We start from the raw sequence: 21,026 nt of genomic DNA, 5'->3' as shown, positions 1-21,026 counted from the left end.
CACACCTGATTGTCACCCCGTTGATTGAAAACACTCTCATTTCACCTTCAAATTAACTGCTAATCCTAGAGGTTCACGTAGTTTTGCCACTCAGAGATATATAATATTGGATCATTTTCCTCAATAAATAAATCTCATCTCATTATCTCTAGCCGCTTTATCCTTCTACAGGGTCGCAGGCAAGCTGGAGCCTATCCCAGCTGACTACGGGCGAAAGGCGGGGTACACCCTGGACAAGTCGCCAGGTCATCACAGGGCTGACACATAGACACAGACAACCATTCACACTCACACCTACGGTCAATTTAGAGTCACCAGTTAACCTAACCTGCATGTCTTTGGACTGTGGGGGAAACCGGAGCACCCGGAAGAAACCCACGTGGACACGGGGAGAACATGCAAACTCCACACAGAAAGGCCCTCGCCGGCCACGGGGCTCGAACCCGGACCTTCTTGCTGTGAGGCGACAGCGCTAACCACTACACCACCGTGCCGCCCCGTGCGTATTGTATTGTATGAATAACCCGGAAGAAGTAGGAATGGTTCATTGCGCTTGCGCATTATATTTGTATCGATACAGAACCGCTTCATCTGTCCACACTACAGCGAAGCGCTACAGTACCGATACTGTACCGGTACCATACATTTGTGGGTTTTGTACCGATACAGTTATACCGCTACAGTACCGGTATAGTTGCTAGTGTGGACAGGTGTTGCGGTACGAAAGTAGTATCGTATCGGTACAAAATCCCTAGTGTCGACAGGGTATTAGTGTCAGCCCTGTGATGACCTGGCGACTAGTCCAGGGTGTACAGTACCCCGCCTTTCGCCCGTAGTCAGCTGGGATAGGCTCCAGCTTGCAGTGGCTAGAGATAATGAGATGAGATATTTGATAATAAAAAATTTGCCTTCAGTTCTGCTTTAATGGGCCCCGACCCTTGTAGAAGTATGAAGGGCCTCGAAGCAGAAAAGGTTGAGAAGCCCTGCTTTAGAGGCTCCATCCCGGGTTTTCAGCCTCTCCTTTAAAACCCCTCTAAAGCACTGGATGAGAAAAAAAAGGTAAAGGCGGCAGCAGCAGCTCAGGCGTGCAGGAATCAGGAGGAGGAGGAGAGAGAGGAGACTTGCATTAGGGGGAAGCCGCCGCCTCCAGCGCACTCCATCCTGATGTGATGAAGTGAGATGGGAGAAGCCATGGAGGCCTGGATGGTGGATTCATGGAGTTTGGCGTAAATGTTCAGCTCTGTTTTGTAACATTTCCCTCTCGGATTAGTTTGCAGCTGCTGCTGCTGTTGTTGGAGGAGGAGGAGGAGGAGGAGGAGGTGGGAAGAAGGAGTGCAAAAAAAAAAAAATGCCGTTCTCTAAACGGATGGTGGAGCCGCAGCTGCTGTGCAGACACGCCGTGCCCGGTGATGAGGGTTTGCTCTTCGAGGACCTGCGCTCCATCAGCAACGTGGCGCTCGCGCGCAGCCTCCGTCAGCTCGCGGACCTGGCCAGGCACGCGCGCTCCATCTTCCAGGAGCTCGAGGACGACGTCGTTGCTACGAGCCAGCGCGTGCGCCTGCTGCAAGGCAAAATAGGCCAAATGCAGCAGAGCGCAGCTGCGCTCGACCCCAAACTGGAAGCTGTGCGTAAGTAGCTCGCGCCGGTATCGTTTCCTTCCGTCCTTGAGGTATCGGTGCGCCCCTCCCTGCACGCGCCCCCTCGGTAGCCTTCCACATTATCATGGATCACACGCCTGCATGCGTAACCAGCACCTGCGTCGCGCGCCACATGCGCGTTCAAACCCCCTCAGTGATCCAAACAGCCGGGCTGTGATGGCTTTGTTGAGGTGGTCACCTCTGTGCAGGGGCGCAGATAGGATTTTTCAACTGGGGGGGATTGAGCTGTCAGCAAATGATTCCATTTTGTGTAGATGCATATATATATATATATATATATATATATATATATATATATATATATATATATTAGGGTGCCTCAGTTGCCCTCACTTTCATAAAATCTGATGCATTTTTGTTCGGGTGTTCCTTTTCACCAATAAAGACATCCTGTGAAATTTTTTGACCATATTCAAAAGTCTAATGGTGGCACCATGAGGTTCATTTTTTTTTTTTTTTTGCCAAAAAACGCTTATTTTATGTTTTCGCGTACACTGTAAACCCGAATAAGTTGAGTTTACTTAAAAAAATTGAGGAAAGTGGTTGCCTTAAAAAAAAATAAGTAATTATTAATGATTGAATTGAGTACCTTAAACTTACAATCTTCTGGTAAGTTTAAGGTACTCAATTCAATCATTAATAATTACTTATTTTTTTTAAGGCAACCACTTTCCTCAATTTTTTTAAGTAAACTCAACTTATTCGGGTTTACAGTGAAGGTTTGAATCACAATGTTGGACTCCATTTATTGATTTCTTGTGACCCGGAGATCATGTTAAGAACCTTTGCGAGGGATTGAGAAGCAGTAATGCGATTCATAATACATTTGTTTTGTTTAAAAGTAGTTGAACAATGATTCAATGAACAGCTAAAACTCAAACTGTGCTTGATAATATATTTAGAATATGTACTAAAAATGTGTATCTAAGATATTTGGTATACTCTATAAGGTGCCATAATGTTTCATGAAAAGTGATTGAAATTGTGTCATAAAAGTCATAAAATAGCAGCTTTTTCCATAACTTTGAGCTCCTGGTGCCACCATTAATTAAACTTTTGTCAAAATATTTCACCCAGTGTGTTTTCTTACCAAAAGGAACATAAAACCAAAAATGCATCATGATCGGAGGAACTTTTCATTTTTAGGGGGCAACTGATGCATGTGTGTGTGTGTGTGTACTGAAGCTTCAATATACATTAGAATTGTGAGTTTTCTAACTGAATGAACATTGGTAGACAAAGGCCTACCTGGTCAACACTAGCCATACATGATCAAATTGTTATTTGTCTGGTATGTTAATCACGCTCCAAAACTCCATGTCTTCTGCATGTTTTATTTAAACATTTGCTGATCTCAGCAGGATGACGAATCTCATCACAGAAACTTTAACTGTAACTTCTAACAAAAAGGGAATGTCTAAAAATTAATAACAAAATAAAATTGAAATGATTCACACTCGTGCCTTCATGTAAATGATTAGAAACATAAAATGTGTATGAAAACAGAAGTACAAACACTTGAACAACAGATTCACACAAATAAAAATGAAAAGTATTTTTTTCCAATAAACAAAATTGATCGAAAAAAAAAAAATTCCCTCTGCAGCCAAACAAATTTACCGTCTAGAAGCAGACTCAATAGGTCCCAAAACATCTCTCCGCCACTTCCCAGTTTAAAAACTGGGACAACATGGAATTCGAAAAAAATGGACAGTTAATGAAATGAAACGAAAACCCCAACGTTTATGCTGGAAGATGCTAGATTTCAATGCTTTTCCGACTTCAAACTTCCAACTTACGAGTACAACTGAACGCACCATTAGTCGTCGCAGAAACACTGTTGCTATCAAATGGATCAGCTGTGCAGTGTTATTAACCGAGAATTATGTGGAAAATTGAACACCTTGCTTTCCCAACTCTGCAAGGATCTGCTCCAGCCTTTCCCCTTCTTAAATTGGTGTAATGTGGATTGATCACAGACAAGGCTACTGCCATTTCAACTTTGTGCTGCAATGTAAGTTAGCCTAACTAATGGAACATTAATCCTCACTTTTTCTACCTATGTTTGGCGCCTTACGTAGGGACGGTGGGCGGGGGGGGGACAGATAGGGGTCACTATAAATCTGGGGGGGACACGTCCCCCCTGTCCCCAGTGCCATCTGCACCCTTGCCTCTGTGGTGCTCATCATTCTGTGTGTAAAGAAGGTGCACCATGGCCTCTCTCTCTCTCTCTCTCTAAACTGCATGCACATTAGGGTGGATCAGTTGCCCTCACTTTCATAAAATCTGATGCATTTTTGTTTGGGTGTTCCTTTTCACCAATAAAGACATCCTGTAAAATTTTTTGACCATATTCAAAGTCTAATGGTGGCACCATGAGGTTCTTTTTTTTTTTTTTTTTTTGCCAAAAAACGCTTATTTTATGTTTTCGCGTAAGGTTTGAATCACAATGTTGGACTCCATTTATTGATTTCTTGTGACCCGGAGATCATGTTAAGAACCTTTGCAAGGGATTGAGAAGCATTAATGTGATTCATAATACATTTGTTTTGTTTAAAAGTAGTTGAACAATGATTCAATGAACAGCTAAAACTCAAACTGTGCTTGATAATATATTTAGAATATGTACTAAAAATGTGTATCTAAGATATTTGGTATACTCTATAAGGTGCCATAATGTTTCATGAAAAGTGATCGAATTTTTGTCATAAAAGTCATAAAATAGCAGCTTTTTCCATAACTTTGAGCTCCTGGTGCCACCATTAAACTTTTGAATTTTGTCAAAATATTTCACCCAGTGGCGGCACGGTGGTGTAGTGGTTAGCGCTGTCGCCTCACAACAAGAAGGTCCTGGGTTCGAGCCCCGGGGCCGGCGAGGGCCTTTCTGTGTGGAGTTTGCATGTTCTCCCCGTGTCCGCGTGGGTTTCCTCCGGGTGCTCCGGTTTCCCCCACAGTCCAAAGACATGCAGGTTAGGCTAACTGGTGACTCTAAATTGACCGTAGGTGTGAGTGTGAATGGTTGTCTGTGTCTATGTGTCAGCCCTGTGATGACCTGGCGACTTGTCCAGGGTGTACCCCGCCTTTCGCCCGTAGTCAGCTGGGATAGGCTCCAGCTTGCCTGCGACCCTGTAGAAGGATAAAGTGGCTAGAGATAATGAGATGAGATGAGATTTCACCCAGTGTGTTTTCTTACCAAAAGGAACATAAAAACAAAAATGCATCATGATCGGAGGAACTTTTCATTTTTAGGGGGCAACTGATGCACCCTAATGCACATGATGCAAGGCTTCATTCCTTTCTCTTCCGAATTGGATGTGGTCTTCAGATAATAATCTGCTCTGTATGCAAGATGATGACGTTGAAGCGCATCATTGTAATTGTAATCCATGCTGTTCTTTCCTTAACATCTCTTTGAAAGACTGCTGTATTTCTGCAAGAAGGTGCGGTGCAGTTGCAGCGAAATCAAATGCACTAGGTGCTGATGTGAGCCTGGCTTTTCGTTTTCATTCATGTGTTCGGAAGAAGCCCCATGTCACGTTCCCAAAGCGGCATGAGCAAACTGATTTGGAAAAGAAAAGATTAAGCCATGTAGGTCAAACGAGAGAATGATCTCTTTTTCTTTCCTATGTACTGTAGGGTTTGATCCAAGGGAGAATTTATTTATTTTTTTTCCTTCTCTGAGGCTGACCCCTCATCCCCTGCAGATTAAATCACTGGGTTTCAGTCACATGACTTTTCTTAGCGGTTTTACCGGAAGTGAAATAGCTGGTGGTCTAAACAGCTGCATACAACAAGTGATAACTTAGCAGAGTATGCTCGTAATCTGGAAGACACTGCTCGCTTTAGATATGTTCAGAAGATTGCTATACGCAATGGAATCGACCCCTACAGTCTGGGAAAGAAGGATTTGTCATACGATCTCGAAAACTACCCTTCAGTCGAGTTCTCTGACATCTCGAACTATCTGGTGTTGCAGACGTCCTTCTACACCGCAAAACAGATGAAAACATGGAAGAGTATGGAGGCTTACAACTTTTTTTGTATGTGGCTGGGTAAAGGACCTCGGTATCAAGTCGCTGCCAAATGAATCCTGTATCGTTTTTGCCGGTGTATGTATGTATTTTTTTTTAATAGCTTTTCATTCACGTCTTTACAACAAAGTGCTGCAAGTTGCAGTGAAAACAAAGAACAGTTCACTTGATTCTCACTTGTGTTGGCTCTTATCTCTCAGGTAAATCATTCACAAAGATCATCAGAAACCCCTTTAAAGACCTGGATCTTAGTTAAACAAGACGGAGAAGTGATCACGGCACATTGTAACTGTATGGCTGGGTAAGAATTTTGTCGCGACCTTCATGCATATGGACTTTGTGAGGAGGAAACAAAGAAACAGCTGGGGACTTTAGCACTTCGTGACTAAAAAAAGTACCGTAAAATAATGACACATAGCAAGAAAAGTACTTCGAAAACACTAAGGCCATAGCTGAGAGGGATATACAAACCTTTCACCAAGTGATCACTGCAAACTCGAACATGCTTCGACTCGGCTCCCTTCAATTTCAGTCAGAGGTTCAAAAGCCACCTTTCTTGAAAGGTGGTCTTTTTGTGAAATCCTCTGTTTGTTCACCTTTTTTTTTATTAGTTCACAGGGAACCCTGAAGAAACTTTTCAGTTTGACGGTTTGATCGATTCAAACAACCTAAAATAATGCAAGGCATTTTTCATGCGAGCAATGCACCTTCTCCGTACAAACGTTTTGTCAACTGAGCTTTGGTAGATCACCAGCTAAAGTTTTGAATAACTAATGAGGCGGATGTGATGTCACATGAAACCCAGCAATATCGCTCTGAGCCATCCATGTACTTTTTACAGGATTGTTATGCATATCCTAACCGTGCTTACCATCTTCATTTAGAGAGTGTGTCTGCTTTTATGTACCAGAGAGCACAGCATGGGATCTCTTTATCAAAAGTTCCCTGGAGAGCTTTGGTAGGACTGAGATAACACCAGCAGATTGGGTGGCCTTGTCGTTCCACCTCTCCCCGAGCAAGCCCCCTTGGGCTGGTGAGAGTCTGAGTGTCTCTCCACAAGGGCAAAGGTCATGTCAGCCATGAGCTTTGGTCTAAAGGTTGTTCTTGGGTTAGGTAGCCAACCAGCCACCAACGACCTCCTAGTTTCTAATTACATTTCCAGAACCACCATTAGTTTAATCTCAGGAAGATTAAGATTGCTGAAAGTCACAGCTGAGAAGCTTGAGTGAAAGAAGTGACTTCAAACTTGACATGAATTTAAAAATAATGCTATCTTCCTGAACTTGCACAGGATCAAACAGAGTGCAAGTTTATTTGTATTGTTAAGTTCAAGAGAACGATGGTTTAGAGCTGCTGTGATGTAAATGATAACAGAAGCTAACTTATTTCATCGACGTTTCATTGAAATAGTTGGCAAATTACTTTGGTATAAGATGAATGCAACACTTGGATGTGCTGTTGTGCCGTTCTTGGAAAATATACTTTGTCACACCACGCCATTGTAATTGATTCCTTACTTAACCCAATTTGAAATCTCCATAATGGAGACCATTGAGCTACGTGTTGACATGATGAGTGTGTTGACATGTTCAAGGTGTGGGGTCGATCTGACAGTCGTTTGATTAATTGCTAACGAAAGTCCAACATAATCTTGTGCAAAAATGCAACAAAAAAAAGTGAGTGTGTGGTCCCAGGAAGTGCGTGTTTGTTTTTATGTGGGTTGGCGGATAATATCCCATGTGAACATCTAATAAGAGGAGACAGACTAGGCGTTTGTGAGCCTGCTGCGTTGTGCAGTCAAAATAAACACAGTAAAGTGTATGGTCTCCAGTCTGAGGCTGAGGTTAAAAAAGGCTTGGTTTTGGAAGGCTGTAATTTCTCTGGCAGACATATTATTCCCAGTCAAATTCTAAACATGGAAATTAGGTTAATGCTACAATCAGTATTTGTTGGTGCAAACACTTCTAATTTCTATTGAAACAATGTGTTTGTGTTTCTCATAAATTATTTATTTATTTATTTGTTTGTTTGTTTTTAAATTTGATACACTCACAGCGTAATACTCTACATGGAGTTTGGGCCTAAACAAAACAAAGTAAACTGCCGACCTACAAAGCTGGTAATCAGCACGGTTTATTTTTCCCTTTTTCTTATCACCTGATAAGAAACTGATTTTGTCAAAGTGGAAATGGCTTCATCAGTGAGGTTTACAAGACACTTAAGCATCAAGGATCTTTCAGAACTGTGCAGACTGTTTCCTGTCTTTTAAGATGCCGTCAAACTGCCCCCAGTTGATAGCAGCATTGATGCATCATATAGTAGATGCTGCCTATTGCTAGGTTTCACGTGATATCACATCTGCCTCATTAGTTATTCAAAACTTTAGCTGGTGGTCTACCAAAGCTCAGTTGACAAAGCGTTTGTACGGAGAAGGTACATTGCTCGCATGAAAAATGCCTCACGCTTGCGTTGTTTTAGGTTGTTCGAATCGATCAAACCGTGAAACTGATAAAAGTTTCTTCAGGGTTTCCCGTGAACTAATAAAAAAGGTTGAACGAAGACAGGCTTTCATAAAAAGACGTCAAGAAAGGCGGCTTTTGAACTCCTGACTGAAATCGAAGGGAGCCGAGTCGAAGCGTGCTCGAGTTTGCAGTGATCACTTGGTGAAAGGTTTGTATATCCCTCTCAGCTATGGCCTTAGTGTTTTTTCCAAGTACTTTTCTTGCTATGTGTCGTTATTTTATGGTATTTCTTTTTAGTCACAAAGCGCTAAAGTCCCCAGCTGTTTCTTTGTTTCCTCCTCACTCCTCACAAAGTCCATATGCATGAAGGTCGCGACAAAATTCTTACCCAGCCGTACAGTTACAGTACACTGTGATCACTTCTCCGTCTTGTTTAACTAAGATCCAGGTCTTTAAAGGGGTTTCTGATTATTTTTGTGAACGATTTCCCTGAGAGGTAAGAGCCAACACAAGTGAGAATCAAGCGAACTGTTGTTTTTTTACACTTCAACTTGTAGCGCTTTGTTGTAAAGACGCGAACAAAAACCTTAAAAAAAACATACTTACATGGGCAAAAGCAATCCAGGATTCATTCAGCAGCAACCTGATAGCGAGGTCCTTTACCCAGCCACATACAGAAGTTGTAAGCCTCCATACTCTTCCACACTTTCATCTGTTTTGCGGTGTAGAAGGACGTCTGCAACACCAGATAGTTCGAGATGTCGGGGAAATTGACTGAAGGGTAGTTTTCGAGATCATATGACAAATCCTTCTTTCCCAGACTGTAGGGGTCGATTCCGTTGCACAGAGCAATCTTCTGAATATATCTAAAGTGAGCAGTGGCTTCTAGATTATGAGCGTACTCTGATAAGTTATCGCTAGTTGTTTGCGCTACGGCAGCCATTTTGGTTTGCTAAACCACCAGCTGTTTTACCTGAAGTGAAATCGCTAAAGTCACGTGACTGATACCCAAGAATAGTAGCTATAAATGGTCATTCTTCCTTCTTTTTTTTTTTCCTTTTTTGAAGTTAAGACATAAAAATGGAGCTTGTCCATTGTTCAGAAACAGCACGGTGGAAAAGCATTTCTAAGACTTTCACATGGTCATGGGCGTAGCGGACGCGGGGGTCATGTCCCCCACACTTTCCGTATTTGTGCCCTCTGTCCCCTGCACTTTTTACAGCCATTACAACCACTCAATTCATGTTTAACATGTGGAAATGCGTTTTTCCGAGCCACCTCTAAATGCATCATGAGCAGGCAGAGCTAAGGTGGCAAACAAACCCCGCTGTCGTGTGTGATCAGAGACGCTTTAGAAAATATTGTGTGATTATCTTTGGTGTGATTCAGATCTGGGCAGTGCTTCTGTATCAGTGCGTCTGTAGCCAAGAGGCTAAAGACTTTAGACAGTTTTTTTCCAAACAAACCGTGTAAGTTGAGTAATGCTGTTGAATGTAGATAATGTTTAGCGAAAAGATGACAAATAGATGTCAATTTAGTTAAAGCTAGCTAGCTAACTTAGAGGCCGTAGTAACTAGTTATATTTACTCCGTTACATTTACTTGAGTAACTTTTTGGATAAATTGTACTCTTAAGAGTTGTTTTGTTGCAAAATTCGTTTTACTTGTACTTGAGTAATATTATTCTAAAGTAACAATACTCTTACTTGAGTAACGTTACTATTTTGGCTACTCTAAGATTACTCACTTCTGGGTATAAGAATATAAATGTATTTGTGTTCCTTTGACTGTTATTTTTGTAAAGATTTAATTTATTTTTGTGGTAGTTAAAGTTTAAAGTACATGAATTTGCTGATTATTATTACTGTATTCCTAATTCTATTTCAAAATGTTGCTTTCCACATATTTTTTAATCTTTATTGCCACAATAGAAAGAGCAGGGTGAGAGAGGAGACAGTGGACCAGAGGCCAACAGGGATGATTATGCAGGGTCACAGGTGAGAAGAGAATATAACTAGCTATGTCACTACTACTATTCTTAATTCTATTTATAAATTTTACTTTATAGATTTATAGACTTTGACTTTAGATTTTGATAGTATATCATTTTAAAGAACTAAAGTCGGTTCCCTGGCACTGTGCTGTTTGTGGTTATGTGGTTCTTTAGCTGCTAAGGAGAGGTGCAATTGAATGCGAGAGGATGATAAATCACTCAATAGACCTCTGAACAATTTGTCCCCCTCACTTCTAAAATGATGGCTACGTACGCCCCTGCCCATGGTGGAAAACCCTCTTAACTGTTACAAAGTGCTGACACTGGGCGTTTATTTAACAAATGTTAAATATACATCCTTACTACATCAACACGTACATCTTTCTTTGCTGCATAACATGTTTTTCATTAATTTATGAAGATTCAGGTCTATAGAAATGATAGAGTATCAGAACCGGCACTACTGTGTTAAAGAAAATTAATGAACGCCAATCAGACTGGAGAATTCAACAGCACTGTTGTAGAAGTTAAGTACATTTTAATTATAAAGAACTGCCATGTTATAGTAACTTTATTTGTATGCATGACGAAACCTTGAAGGTTCAAATTACTATTAAAGGAGAACTGAAGGCAAATTTTTTATCACAATTCTATTTTTCTCATTTTATTAAATATAGGAATGCATTTTTGATAGCTATTTTGTCACTGCTATAGCAAGTTATGAGTGTTTGAAATATGCTATGTAATACATCGGTCCATATGTCAAAGCAATGGCCGTAAACGAGATTCGTCGAGACCTGTGCGAGACATCATAGGACGGAAGTAAAATGTACAGCGGAAATCAAAGTGACCAACATCTGCCAATGTTGTCAAAAGATGTGTGCGCCCTCTTTCGAATGCTGATGTAATCAAGCCGGAAGTTTTGTTTGTTTTGATAGCAATCAGGAAAGTTTGAAAAAAAGTAGGCAGTAATCGTCATTTAAACTTGTTTTTGTGCAATATTTCATTTGGAAAACAGTTTTCAAAATGGCGGCGCTGACACCTGGCTGACACTTCTCGTTTCAAAGTCTCGCACAAGTCTCGTGAAGATCGCGCGGATAAGTGACTCCTGCCGTGGACCAAACGAACTAAATTCAACATGGCTAAAAATCGAATAGGCCGATAAGTATAATATTTAATTGCAATTACAACCCCGATTCCAAAAAAGTTGGAACAAAGTACAAATTGTAAATAAAAACGGATTGCAATGATGTGGAAGTTTCAAAATTCCATATTTTATTCAGAATAGAACATAGATGACATATTAAATGTTTAAACTGAGAAAATGTATCATTTAAAGAGAAAAATTAGGTGATTTTAAATTTCATGACAACAACACATCTCAAAAAAGTTGGGACAAGGCCATGTTTACCACTGTGAGACATCCCCTTTTCTCTTTATAACAGTCTGTAAACGTCTGGGGACTGAGGAGACAAGTTGCTCAAGTTTAGGGATAGGAATGTTAACCCATTCTTGTCTAATCTAGGATTCTAGTTGCTCACCTGTCTTCGGTCTTTTTTTGTCGTACCGGTATCTTCCGTTTTATGATGCGCCAAATGTTTTCTGTGGGTGAAAGATCTGGACTGCAGGCTGGCCAGTTCAGTACCTGGACCCTTCTTCTACGCAGCCATGATGCTGTAATTGATGCAGTATGTGGTTTGGCATTGTCATGTTGGAAAATGCAAGGTCTTCCCTGAAAGAGACGTCGTCTGGATGGGAGCATATGTTGCTGTAGAACCTGGATATACCATTCAGCATTGATGGTGTCTTTCCAGATGTGTAAGCTGCCCATGCCACACGCACTAATGCAGCCCCATCCCATCAGAGATGCAGGCTTCTGAACTGATCGCTGATAACAACTCGGGTCGTCCTTCTCCTCTTTAGTCCGAATGACACGGCGTCCCTGAGTTCCATAAAGAACTTCACATTTTGATTTGTCTGACCACAGAACAGTTTTCCACTTTGCCACAGTCCATTTTAAATGAGCCTTGGCCCAGAGAAGACGTCTGCGCTTCTGGATCGTGTTTAGATACGGCTTCTTCTTTGAACTATAGAGTTTTAGCTGGCAATGGCAGATGGCACGATGAATTGTGTTCACAGATAATGTTCTCTGGAAATATTCCTGAGCCCATTTTGTGATTTTCAATACAGAAGCATGCCTGTATGTGATGCAGTGCCGTCTAAGGGCCCGAAGATCACGGGCACCCAATATGGTTTTCTGGCCTTGACCCTTACGCACAGAGATTCTTCCAGATTCTCTGAATCTTTTGATGATATTATGCACTGTAGACGATGATCTGTTCAAACTCTTTGCAATTTTACACTGTGATCTCCTTTCTGATATTGCTCCACTATTTGTCGGCGCAGAATTAGGGGGATTGGTGATCCTCTTCCCATCTTTACTTCTGAGAGCCGCTGCCACTCCAAGATGCTCTTTTTATACCCAGTCATGTTAATGACCTATTGCCAATTGACCTAATGAGTTGCAATTTGGTCCTCCAGCTGTTCCTTTTTTGTACCTTTTAACTTTTCCAGCCTCTTATTGCCCCTGTCCCAACTTTTTTGAGATGTGTTGCTGTCATGAAATTTCAAATGAGCCAATATTTGGCATGAAATTTCAAAATGTCTCACTTTCGACATATGATATGTTGTCTATGTTCTATTGTGAATACAATATCAGTTTTTGAGATTTGTAAATTATTGCATTCTGTTTTTATTTACAATTTGTACTTTGTCCCAACTTTTTTGGAATCGGGGTTGTAGTTGCCAATACGAGTCACTATATAAGGTTACTAAAACCGAAAATATAATTGAATAACACGTTAATTCAGAAATAAAGCAAGTTTAAAAATGACTTCAGTTCCCCTTTAATACATTTGTTCGGTCCAGACTTTGGAAAGGTCTATGAAGGATTCAATCTTGATAACAACAAGAAGAAAAAAACCCTTTTATTGACCAACATCTAAATGTACTACAGCAATGCACAACACACATCCACAACAATGGATCTTGTTGTGGAACTAATTGAGAAGTGTGCTACGCTACACTATTTTTGTGTGCTCTCTGTGTGTGTGTGTGTGTGTGTGTGTGTGTGTGTGTGTGAGGGAGAGAGACTCTAAAAGTACTTCTGCTGTAACACCAGAGGCTGACCAATCAGAGCTCAGCTCTCTGTGATGCTGTGCAAAGCAGAAAGGATGATGTTTTATCCATAGCTTCTTCACTTCCAGGTCACTGGAGGCCTGTGGGGGGTGGTGATGATCATCATCATCAGAATGGCACGCTGCTTTTCTGTTAGCTGTTACTCGAATAAGAAGCGTGATGTGTGCATTCAGGGCTGTTTGTCTTTCCACAAGCACTAGCGTGTGCCTTGATATTCGCTGCCCTAATAAACCAAAAGGACAATGAATTTGGCTGCAGGGCCACTCGGGGGGGGATATTTGCAGTAGCAGTGAGTGCTGGTAAAAGGTTTGGCCACATCTCCCTCAGGTTTCTGTTACTAAGCAGACCCAGTGTTGAGGATATGGCTGCCTCGTGGCCTTTACATGGAAAAAGCAGCACACAAGCTGGTTCCTGAGCCGATCCCTCAATGTGGAATCCCTGCTCTTATGCTGGAATCCTGAATCTACAGTACCAAATCCATACTTGAGTTTTACAGCCAACACATGATCTCTGAATATTCAGAAGCACCTGGATGCCTTCTACTGCAGTGTTACTCCAATAAATGAATAGGCTCGAATCTTATTTCCAAAACAGGAGTTCATTAATAGGTGTAAGCATTTCCATTGGTGCTAAGTGTAACAAGTCAGTGGTAATTCTTTCGATACGGTGTGAAAACTGACTATGAACCATTATCAAAAATGTGAACGCAAACTAATTAGCTGTCTTTCCTAATGTTCAGCTTAAATTCAAAGGAACTGAAACCTGAACTAGGATGGACTCCATTTCCCATCAAGCACATCAGAATCCAAAACAATTATCCGTGTCATCATGACACCATCAGTAATGGAGGTATCTTTCGATGTCTTAGCAAGTCCAGTATAGCAACTCTGTAAATAGCCAGTCTAATATTTGCCAATAATTAGAATAGGCAAATCTGAATCTTTCCTTTTCTTTTGCCTTGGAGTGCAACGTCAGCAACAATTGTAGCTAGTCAAAGATACCGAGATAGAAAAAGTACCTCCGGAAAGGTACTTTGATGACGGTGCGAGCCTAGCTATCTGCTTCGTCATCCATTCCCAAAGTACCATAATCATCTTAGCTTCAAACACACAGTAGCCTCAGGCTAAACCACACATCCTGAACACTTACACACCTGTGCAATTACCTCCCTTCTGTACAGGAGCATCAGCAGGACTGAAATGTGTTTGGGAATGATGGATGAATTCATGTCTGATTTATACCATCCGGTTGCAGAATTCCTGATTCTGATTGGTCAGCAGGTGTTGATTGATTGATTGATTGATTGATTGATTGATTGATTGATTGATTGATTGATTGATTGCAACTCATTCACTAGGACTTGAACAGCGACCAGACTTTTGATTGAAGGCATCTTCTACAGACTACTGGGTTGTTGCTGTTTTTTTGTTTTTTTCCAAAAATCTAAGCTACAAAATGCACTGCTTAAGGGAGCTACCACACAAATTTATTGGTAATTGCTGGATTTCAGTCACATGACTTTACTTCGCGGTTTTACCAGAAGTGAAATAAATAGCTGGTGCTCTAAACGGCTGCCGTAGTGCAAACAACTAGCGATAACTTATTAGAGGATGCTCGTAATCTAGAAGCCACTGCTCGCTTTAGATATATTCAGAAGATTGCTATGTACAATGGACTCGAACCCTATAGTCTGGGAAAGAAGGGTTTGTCATACGATCTCGAAAACTACCCTTCAGTCGAGTTCCCCGACATCTCGAACTATCTGGTGTTGTAGATGTCCTTCTACACTGCAAAACAGATGAACATGTGGAAGAATACAGAGGCTTACAACTTTTTTTATGTGGCTGGGTAAAGGACCTCTGTATCAAGTCGCTGCCGAATGAATCCTGTATTGTTTTTGCCTGTGTAAGTTTTTTTTTTTTTAAGCTTTTCATTCATGTCTTTACAACGAAGCGCTGCAAGTTGAAGTGTAAACAAACAACAGTTCACTTGATTCTCACTTGTGTTGGCTCTTATCTCTCAGGTAAATCATTCACAAAAATAATCAGAAACCCCTTTAAAGACCTGGATCTTAGTTAAACAAGACGGAGAAGTGATCACGGCGCATTGTAACTGTACGGCTGGGTAAGAATTTTGTCATAACCTTCATGCATATGGATTTGTGAGGAGGAAACAAAGAAACAGCTGGGGACTTTAGCGCTTCATGACTAAAAAAAAGTACCATAAAATAACGACACATGGCAAGAAAAGTACTTGGAAAACACTGACGACATAGCTGAGAGGGATATACAAACCTTTCCTGAAGTGATCACTGCAAACTCGAACATGCTTTGACTCGACTCCCTTCGATTTCAGTCAGAGGTTCAAAAGCCACCTTTCTTGATGTCTTTTTGTGAAATCCTGTCTTCATTCACCCTTTTTTATTAGTTCACGGGAAACCCTGAAGAAACTTTTATCAGTTTCACGGTTTGATCGATTCGAACAACCTAAAGCATTTTTCATGCGAGCAATGCACCTTCTCCGTACAAACGCTTTGTCAACTGAGCTTTGGTAGACCACCAGCTAAAGTTTTGAATAACTAATGAGGCGGATGTGACGTCCTGTGAAACCCAAGAATAACGTGTATAAGTGAACTTGTTTTGTGGATGTTCCGCAACATTAAACCTAGCTCTAAACAAACAAAAAATAAGATGTGAATGTAAAGAAATTGTAATCGTTGGTAAAATGCTGTGGTATACAGTAAGAGGAATAAAACATTTCAGGAGGTACTGTTATTGGAAAATAATCAACCTTGGGGGCGGGAACAGTTTCTCTGCTTCATGTCTGCATTGCTTCGCATAAGAGCACACAGTGTTCTATCCCTTACATATCCCAGTAAGAAGTGGTGTCATGTTCTGTATTGTATTTATTGGTTAATCGGTTTCGAACTCTTTTAGAATCCATTTTCCCTGGAATTCTACCAAAATAAAATAGTAACTAAAATGGCAGAAAAGCACAGTTGAGAGCTGAAATGGTCAGGACTGAGCTTCACGTGAAAGCTTGGTAGACTTGTAATTACAGACTCCTTGTGATGAACTACTCTGAGACATGCTGTTGATGTTAGGGCAGACTTTTTTTTTCTTTCTTTCTTTTTAATTCCTGTCTCCGATACCACCAGATAGATTGATTTCAAGGGGTCATGAAGAGATCCTTGCTGCAATGTTTGCCCTGAGGTGTACTTGCCCTAACAACCGGGTTAACACAGCGTAGCGGAAAGGAGTGTTAAGCAACTTCCTCTCAAGCCATCCATCATGAGACATCACAGGAAGGCCTGAGAGGCAACTCATAGTGTTCCAAATTTCAACTTGTACAGCTGCTCGATTAATTACATCTTGATCATGATCACGATATGGTCGTGTATTAGTAATTATTCTATCCACATTCACTGAATATAAGTAATCGCACGCTCTGATTGGCTACTCTGCTACTAGGATATCAGATCGTATACCGTGAGTAGAGAAAAACAAAATGGTGGAGCGTTTTGCTGAACCAACCAAGGACAAAATTAAAAACTACTCGAAAACAAAACCCCCCAAAAATACAAGAAAAGCAACAAAATATAGAATAAAAGTATTTGATAGTAAGTACTGTTATTTCACTGGTTTGTTTACATTCTAAGTGGAAATGATTTTGTCAGACATTTTGTATAAAGTTTTCATTTATCTAATTTGCTAAAAATAAAAATGCTCTGTTTCTCAAAATCCAGTGAATGTGCATATAATAAAACAGTTACTCCACTCAATTTTGTTGTACATGGCTTATAGCCAGCTCGGTGCTACGCGCCTCGTCGGCTATCAGCTCATGTACGACTCGATTACATGGAATAACTGTTAAATATACTGCAGTTGACCGATTTCGATAGTTTGCTTGGCCACCACTGACTACCATAAAATCCTTTAGTATTTTACCTGAAGGATAATGTGAGCACATTTGTAATAAAATGTGAGCATTACACAGCCTGTGACATACGCTATATGACTAAAAGTTTGTGCACCCCAACCGTCACTCGTTCTTCTCCAAACTGCTGCCGCAGATCTGGACCCAGACAATAGACCCCTTCGCAGTAAACGTCATTCATACGTAAGCGGAAATTGCGCGCGCAGCCTGGACCCAAAAAAGACTCAGAAATGCCTAGTTGTTGTGTTGTCGGGTGTCAGAATCGTAGCAGTGATGGGGTTAAAATGTACAGAATTCCAGCAGGATCTCACCCATTCCAAAAAAAAATCGCCAACGTCTATGGCTACAAGCCATCAAACGTGTAGACTGGGATGAAAGCACCATCAAAAATGCGCCCACTCCATCACAGGTAAGATCAGGCTATTTATTAAATCTTTCTTTTTTATTCTTTCTAGTCTTCGTTTATTGATGTAGCAAAATACTTTGGTAACGTTTGTCTGATTAGCTGGGTCATAGTTACACAATGTAATGAATATTGTTAGCATGTTAACTTAGCTTTGCATGCAATTTTGTTTGTAGGAGAGGTCTCGCTTGACTCAAGCAGTCCAGATTTTGTGCCATCATTATTTGTGTATGCCGAAAATCACAATTTTAAAGCAAGGATGGAAAGGTAAAATTGTGTGCCCTCACTCTAAATGCCAACCTACGTTGACTGCTCTAACCTAGCTCCCGCCCCGTTCGGTTTCATTTCTGCTCTCCGCCTCTCGCTTTTTACTCAGCTCTGATTTCTCTTAGCTGCACTCTTTACACTATCATTCCTTTCATGCCATTACCTCCTGCAAATTGCTGTTTAGTGTTGGTATTTGCTGTTGTAGCTAAAGCCACATTGCCATCACATCACTGGCATAATTTGATTAAAACAAAATGAATATGAATGTCCCATTGTTAATCAAATTGTACATGCCCGCACATAACATAATCCTATGCGTCTAAAGACTTGTAGGCACGAAGTTTTTCGTGGGTGTACACTGAAGTCTTGTCAATAAGGTACGAGTATACAGTTGAACTCAAAATTATTAGCCCCCCTTGTGGAATTGAACATAATTCTTGATTTCTCCGTGAAAATGACCATTGACAACAAATGTTTTTATTCTTGAAATAAATGCACTATGAAGACATTGTCCAACAAGTTTCATTACGATATCTTATTATCACACTGAGTTTCAACCAAAAACAGCAAAAGTGAGATGTTCAAAATTATTAGCCCCCTGACCATTAGTAGTCAATTGTGTACCCTTTTTGACCCACAACTGACAACAACCTCTTGGAATAGTTTTTCACTAGGTTGGCACAGGTCTCCTGAGGAATTTTGGCCCATTCCTCCATTGCAAACTGTTCCAACTGGCCCAAATTGGATGGTTTTCGTGCATGGACGTTCTTTTTCAGCACTTGCCACAGGTTTTCTATTGGATTGAGATCTGGGCTCTGTGCAGGCCACTGTATGACGTTGGTCTTGGTATCCTTGAAGTATTGCTGGACTATTTTAGATGTATGCTTTGGGTCGTTATCTTGCTGGAAGACCCAACGATGACCTAAGCGCAAAGTGAGAGCAGACTTCTGCATGTTTTCCTTCAGTATTTTTAGGTAATCTTCCTTTTTCATGGTGCCATGCACCCGAACCAGACTGCCTGTACCTGAGGCTGCAAAACAGCCCCACAGCATGATGCTGCCACCACCATGTTTAACTGTGGGAACTGTGTTCACAGGGTTGAAGGCCTCTCCCTTTCTTCGCCATACATAGGCAATGTCCATATGCCCAAACAGCTCCAATTTCGTCTCATCTGACCAAAGCACAGACTTCCAAAACTCATCTTTCTTCTTCAAGTACTCACGGGCAAACTTTAGTCGGGCTTTGATGTGACGATGTTTTAGTAAGGGGGTTCTTCTGGGACGATAGCCCCGAAGCCCATTCCGATGAAGAGCCCTCACAACAGTGTGCCTTGACACACAAACACCAGAAGAGGCCAGGTCAGCAACAATTTCCTTTGCAGATGTACGGGGCTCTTTACGGACATCTCTGACAATTTTTCTTTCCAGAGTTCTTGAGATCTTACACTTGCGTCCACGACCAGGTTTGTTCTTGACCGAATTTGTCTCCTTGTACTTGGCAATGATGCACCGAACTGCAGTTCTGGAGACTGTAAACCTCTTCGAAATGGCAGTGTAGCCTTGGCCCTTGTCATGAGCCTCCACAATCTTTTGTCAGAGTTCAAGACTTATTTCTTTAGTCTTCGGCATTGTGACAAATAGTAATCCTCCTCATTCATTCAAATGCCCTGTTCCTTGGAGTCCTTTTAAACTGTTGAATGGAGCCAATTGACTACAGGTGTTGCTAGGAAGCCAATTGATTGCACAGGTGTTGTTTAAAAGCTGATTGGTTAATTAACTGTGTTTTAAAAGCAAGAATCCACAAGGGGGCTAATATTTTTGACCAACTCATTTTTACCATATTTCATATAAAGACAGCCTAAAACTAATTTCATATTCCAAAATGCACCACAAACATCTGAATAGTACTGGTGATTGTTTGTGTATATCAATTTTTATCAATGCTTTAAACATTTGGAGGATATTTGGGAAAATGTTCCAAAATTTAAGGGGGGCTAATAATTTTGAGTTCAACTGTATATCTGGCCATTGTATACCAGGGAACTTACTAACATCGTCCGTCCACTCTTTAATTAAATGCGGATCCGGTAGGCGATGTCCACTTGTTAGAGTTAACTTATTTATGTAGCATTCTCAATCTTGTAATGACAATTGTTTGGCATAATCTGACAGCTCATAATGCCGGTCTATGGGCAGCGCCATTGTTTCTGGGTCCAGGCTGCGCGCATCCTGGCAATGGTCGGTTTGTTTACAAACATGCGAAGGGGTCTATTGTACAAGGTGTCTTAGCATGTTGTAGCATTACAGTTTCCTTTCACTGAAACCAAGAGGCCTAAACCTGTTCCAGCATGACAATGCTCCTGTGCACAAAGTGAGCTCCATGAACACATAGTTTGCCAAGGTTGGAATGGAAGAACCCAAGGGTCCTGCACAGATCCCTAAACCCTTTTGGGATGAACTAGAACACCAACTTAACCTTAGACCTCCTCAGCGCCTGACCTTACTAATGACAAATCCTCACAGGGTCACTCCAAAATCTAGTGGAAAGCCTTCCCAGAAGAGTAGAGGGTATTATAATAGCAAAGTGTGCAGTAAATCTGGAACGAGATGCGTCCACAAACTTTTGGCCATATTACAAATATGGCGAATAATTTATTTTCATCCACAGCTACATCACTCCAAGCATTACCTACTAGGGTGCATCAGTTGCCCCCTAAAAATGAAAAGTTCCTCTGATCATGATGCATTTTTGTTTTTATGTTCCTTTTGGTAAGAAAACACACTGGGTGAAATATTTTGACAAAATTCAAAAGTTTAATGGTGGCACCAGGAGCTCAGAGTTATGGAAAAAGCTGCCATTGTTACACCCCTGTAAAGGGGAATAATAAATGAGAAACACAGACACGATGTTGCTTCAGTCACATCCAGTGTTGTAATGTACTTTTTCACAAATACACAATTTTCTCAACATTACATTGCTGTCAAATCAGCAACTGTTATAACAACTGTTCTCAAAAGATTGCTCAGTTAGAAAAAAATAAAAGTATTGTACTGGAAACATAAAATATCTTTACAATGGT

The 21,026-nt window shown here is 41.0% G+C and overlaps 1 protein-coding gene across 1 annotated transcript in view; it reads left to right on the top strand.

Annotated features, from left to right (window-relative positions):
- The first annotated feature begins 1,348 nt into the window (after window positions 1-1,348).
- Window positions 1,349-21,026, top strand: part of nhsb (Nance-Horan syndrome b (congenital cataracts and dental anomalies)) — a 174,925-nt gene continuing 155,247 nt past the window's right edge. Inside the window, exon 1 of the mRNA XM_060911783.1 lies at window positions 1,349-1,628. Within this exon, the coding sequence (XP_060767766.1) occupies window positions 1,349-1,628 (280 nt within the window). The remainder of the gene's footprint in view (window positions 1,629-21,026) is intronic.

The sequence above is a fragment of the Neoarius graeffei genome, chromosome 27 (assembly GCF_027579695.1).
Source record: "Neoarius graeffei isolate fNeoGra1 chromosome 27, fNeoGra1.pri, whole genome shotgun sequence".
NCBI classification, from domain to species: Eukaryota; Metazoa; Chordata; class Actinopteri; order Siluriformes; family Ariidae; genus Neoarius; species Neoarius graeffei.
Note: the sequence above shows the minus strand (reverse complement) of the source record. Positions and strands in the feature narration are given on the sequence as shown.